At 64.0% G+C, this 2,088-nt stretch overlaps 1 protein-coding gene across 3 annotated transcripts in view; it reads right to left on the reverse strand.

Annotated features, from left to right (window-relative positions):
• Nucleotides 1-2,088, reverse strand: part of BIN3 (bridging integrator 3) — a 48,681-nt gene that overhangs the window by 2,825 nt on the left and 43,768 nt on the right. For all 3 annotated transcript variants that reach the window (XM_027774942.1, XM_006156461.3, XM_027774941.1), the window contains one exon: nt 46-75. In XM_027774942.1, coding sequence (XP_027630743.1) covers nt 46-75 — 30 coding nt within the window. The remainder of the gene's footprint in view (nt 1-45; nt 76-2,088) is intronic.

Raw genomic sequence — 2,088 nt, forward strand, 5'->3', positions numbered from 1 at the left:
GTGCGCCGGTTCCTCTGCGGGCCCTGCCCCCGCCGCTTCACGGCCATGCTGAGGCTCGGGAAGACGCTGCCGAACCTGCGGGCACAGCCTGGTCAGACGCGGGCATCTGCCCCTCGTGGTGTGCTCGGAGCGCCTGCACCTCTGGGCCTTGGTGGCTTCACGTGGACAAGGTCGACGCGACCCGGCTGCCCCCACCTCCGGCGAGAGAACGTTCTGTTCTCACGGGCTGAGAGTGAGGCCATGGGGCCAGGCCAGGGAGGAGACAGGGCTGGGGCACTCCGGCCCGAATACCACATGGTGAGGCGAGAGGAGGGCCCTGCGCCGTCCCCGGCCTACCACAGCCCAGTGCCCTGGGAGGACCGAGCTGGAAGGACTGGGAAGGTGAGTCTGATTCCTTCATTCTAAACGCTCAGCGGATGCAGGACCTGGCCAAGGCCAGGATGAGGTCACCCTGGCTCAGAGGGAGTGTGGCACCTGTGCCCTCTGCACCCTTCCCAGCACTCCCAGGTCACGGGCAGGGGCGGAGCGGAGTCCGAACCTGCTCCTGCACCTTTGCCACGGTGGGCAGTCAGGTGTCTGGGGAAAGGAATGCCAGGACCTCCCCCAGCCCCCGCCCCAGGACTGAAGACAGAAACTTCCGAGGACCAGCCACACATGGGCAGGCACCCTGACCTCAGAGGACACGGCACCATAGCCCCCAGGCCTGCGCGGGAATGCTGCCCTGGCCATCGTGAGGGCTGGAGGTGGTGAGCGGGTCTGCAGTAGGCTTTCTGGCCTTTGGCAGGAGGCGGGAGTTCTCCGCATGAGGCCTGGGCTTGGCTGAGCCTCCGGAGGAGCTGATGGCACATGGCTGCTCAGGCCCAGCGCACAGCTGGTGGCCGGCACCAGAAAGCTGCTCCTTCCTGGGGTTTATGTAGAGCCCGGGGGAGAGATGAGGCCCCTGCCTAGCGTGGACTGACCTTCCGCTGCAGCCAGAGTGCAGAGGCTGGGTGTCCAGGCCCTGTCCGGGCCATCCCGATACCATGCCATTTCCCACACCTGTGTCCTTGCAAAGGAACGTGGCCTGGCTTTGGTTCTGAAAAGCCTCAAGTCCAGAGACGTTAAGGCAGGGGACTTCAAGCGTGGCCGGGGCACGAAGCACCCCACCTAAGCTGCAGGCAGGTTTCCGATGGCACAGATGGCTCACGTCCCAGAGGGCGGTGGGACTCCCCAACACAGGCCCACCTGACGTGCAGAGTGGGGGGCTTGCCCAGACCCTGCTGTGGAGGCCGGCCCCGGGACACACATCCCGAGGAACGGAACCACCAAGGAGCTGTGTCTCTGCTCCAGCCCAAGACAGCCGCTCCCTGAGCTCCGGCTGCTGGGAACACCCTCCCTCCCTGCTGGGCGCCACACTGCCTGTCTCCAGTGGGCGGGGCCAAGAGCCAGAGCGGGCAGCAGGCAGAGCTGGCACCTGGAGCTGCAACCCAGCGACTCCGTGCTGCCCTCAGTAGGAAGTGTCGCATGAGCGCAGGCCTGCAGGGGGACCTCAGGCACCAGATGCGGCTGGCGATGCCGGGTGCATCCTCGGAGCCTCTGCCCACAGCTGTCGGCTGGGTTTGCCCCAGGGGGACTCCCCAGGGTTAGGGGTCATACCTTCTACATTCAAGGGGACTCTGAACTCTAACCCCCACTCCTGGTCCAGGCCTCCCTTTCCCACTCTCCTTAGCCACGGAACAGACCCCACCAGCCATATGCGGCAGGGCAGCCAGCTGCACCCTCTCCACGTCACTGCACCACGTGGGCAGGGTTACCCACGACCCCACCCGGTTTACTTTGCCAGAAGGTGCATGTGCTCTCTGAGAGAGGCCCCCGTGGGGAAACGGCCCCTGCAGTCTCTTCCTCTCTCTTCCCTTGGGATTTTAGGCACTTGCACACCCAGCATGTTTAAGGTGCCATGTCCGTGTGTGACTCAATGCAACATAAACAAGATGATGATGATAATAAATTAACTAATTAAAAAAAGACACCATGTCCGAGACTCGACCCGCATTTGGCCATGTGGGCTCCAGCAGCCTTAACCACGCCGCCACGGGACAGCCTGCCACA

The sequence above is a fragment of the Tupaia chinensis genome, unplaced genomic scaffold (assembly GCF_000334495.1).
Source record: "Tupaia chinensis unplaced genomic scaffold, TupChi_1.0 Scaffold000494_1, whole genome shotgun sequence".
Taxonomy (NCBI): Eukaryota; Metazoa; Chordata; class Mammalia; order Scandentia; family Tupaiidae; genus Tupaia; species Tupaia belangeri.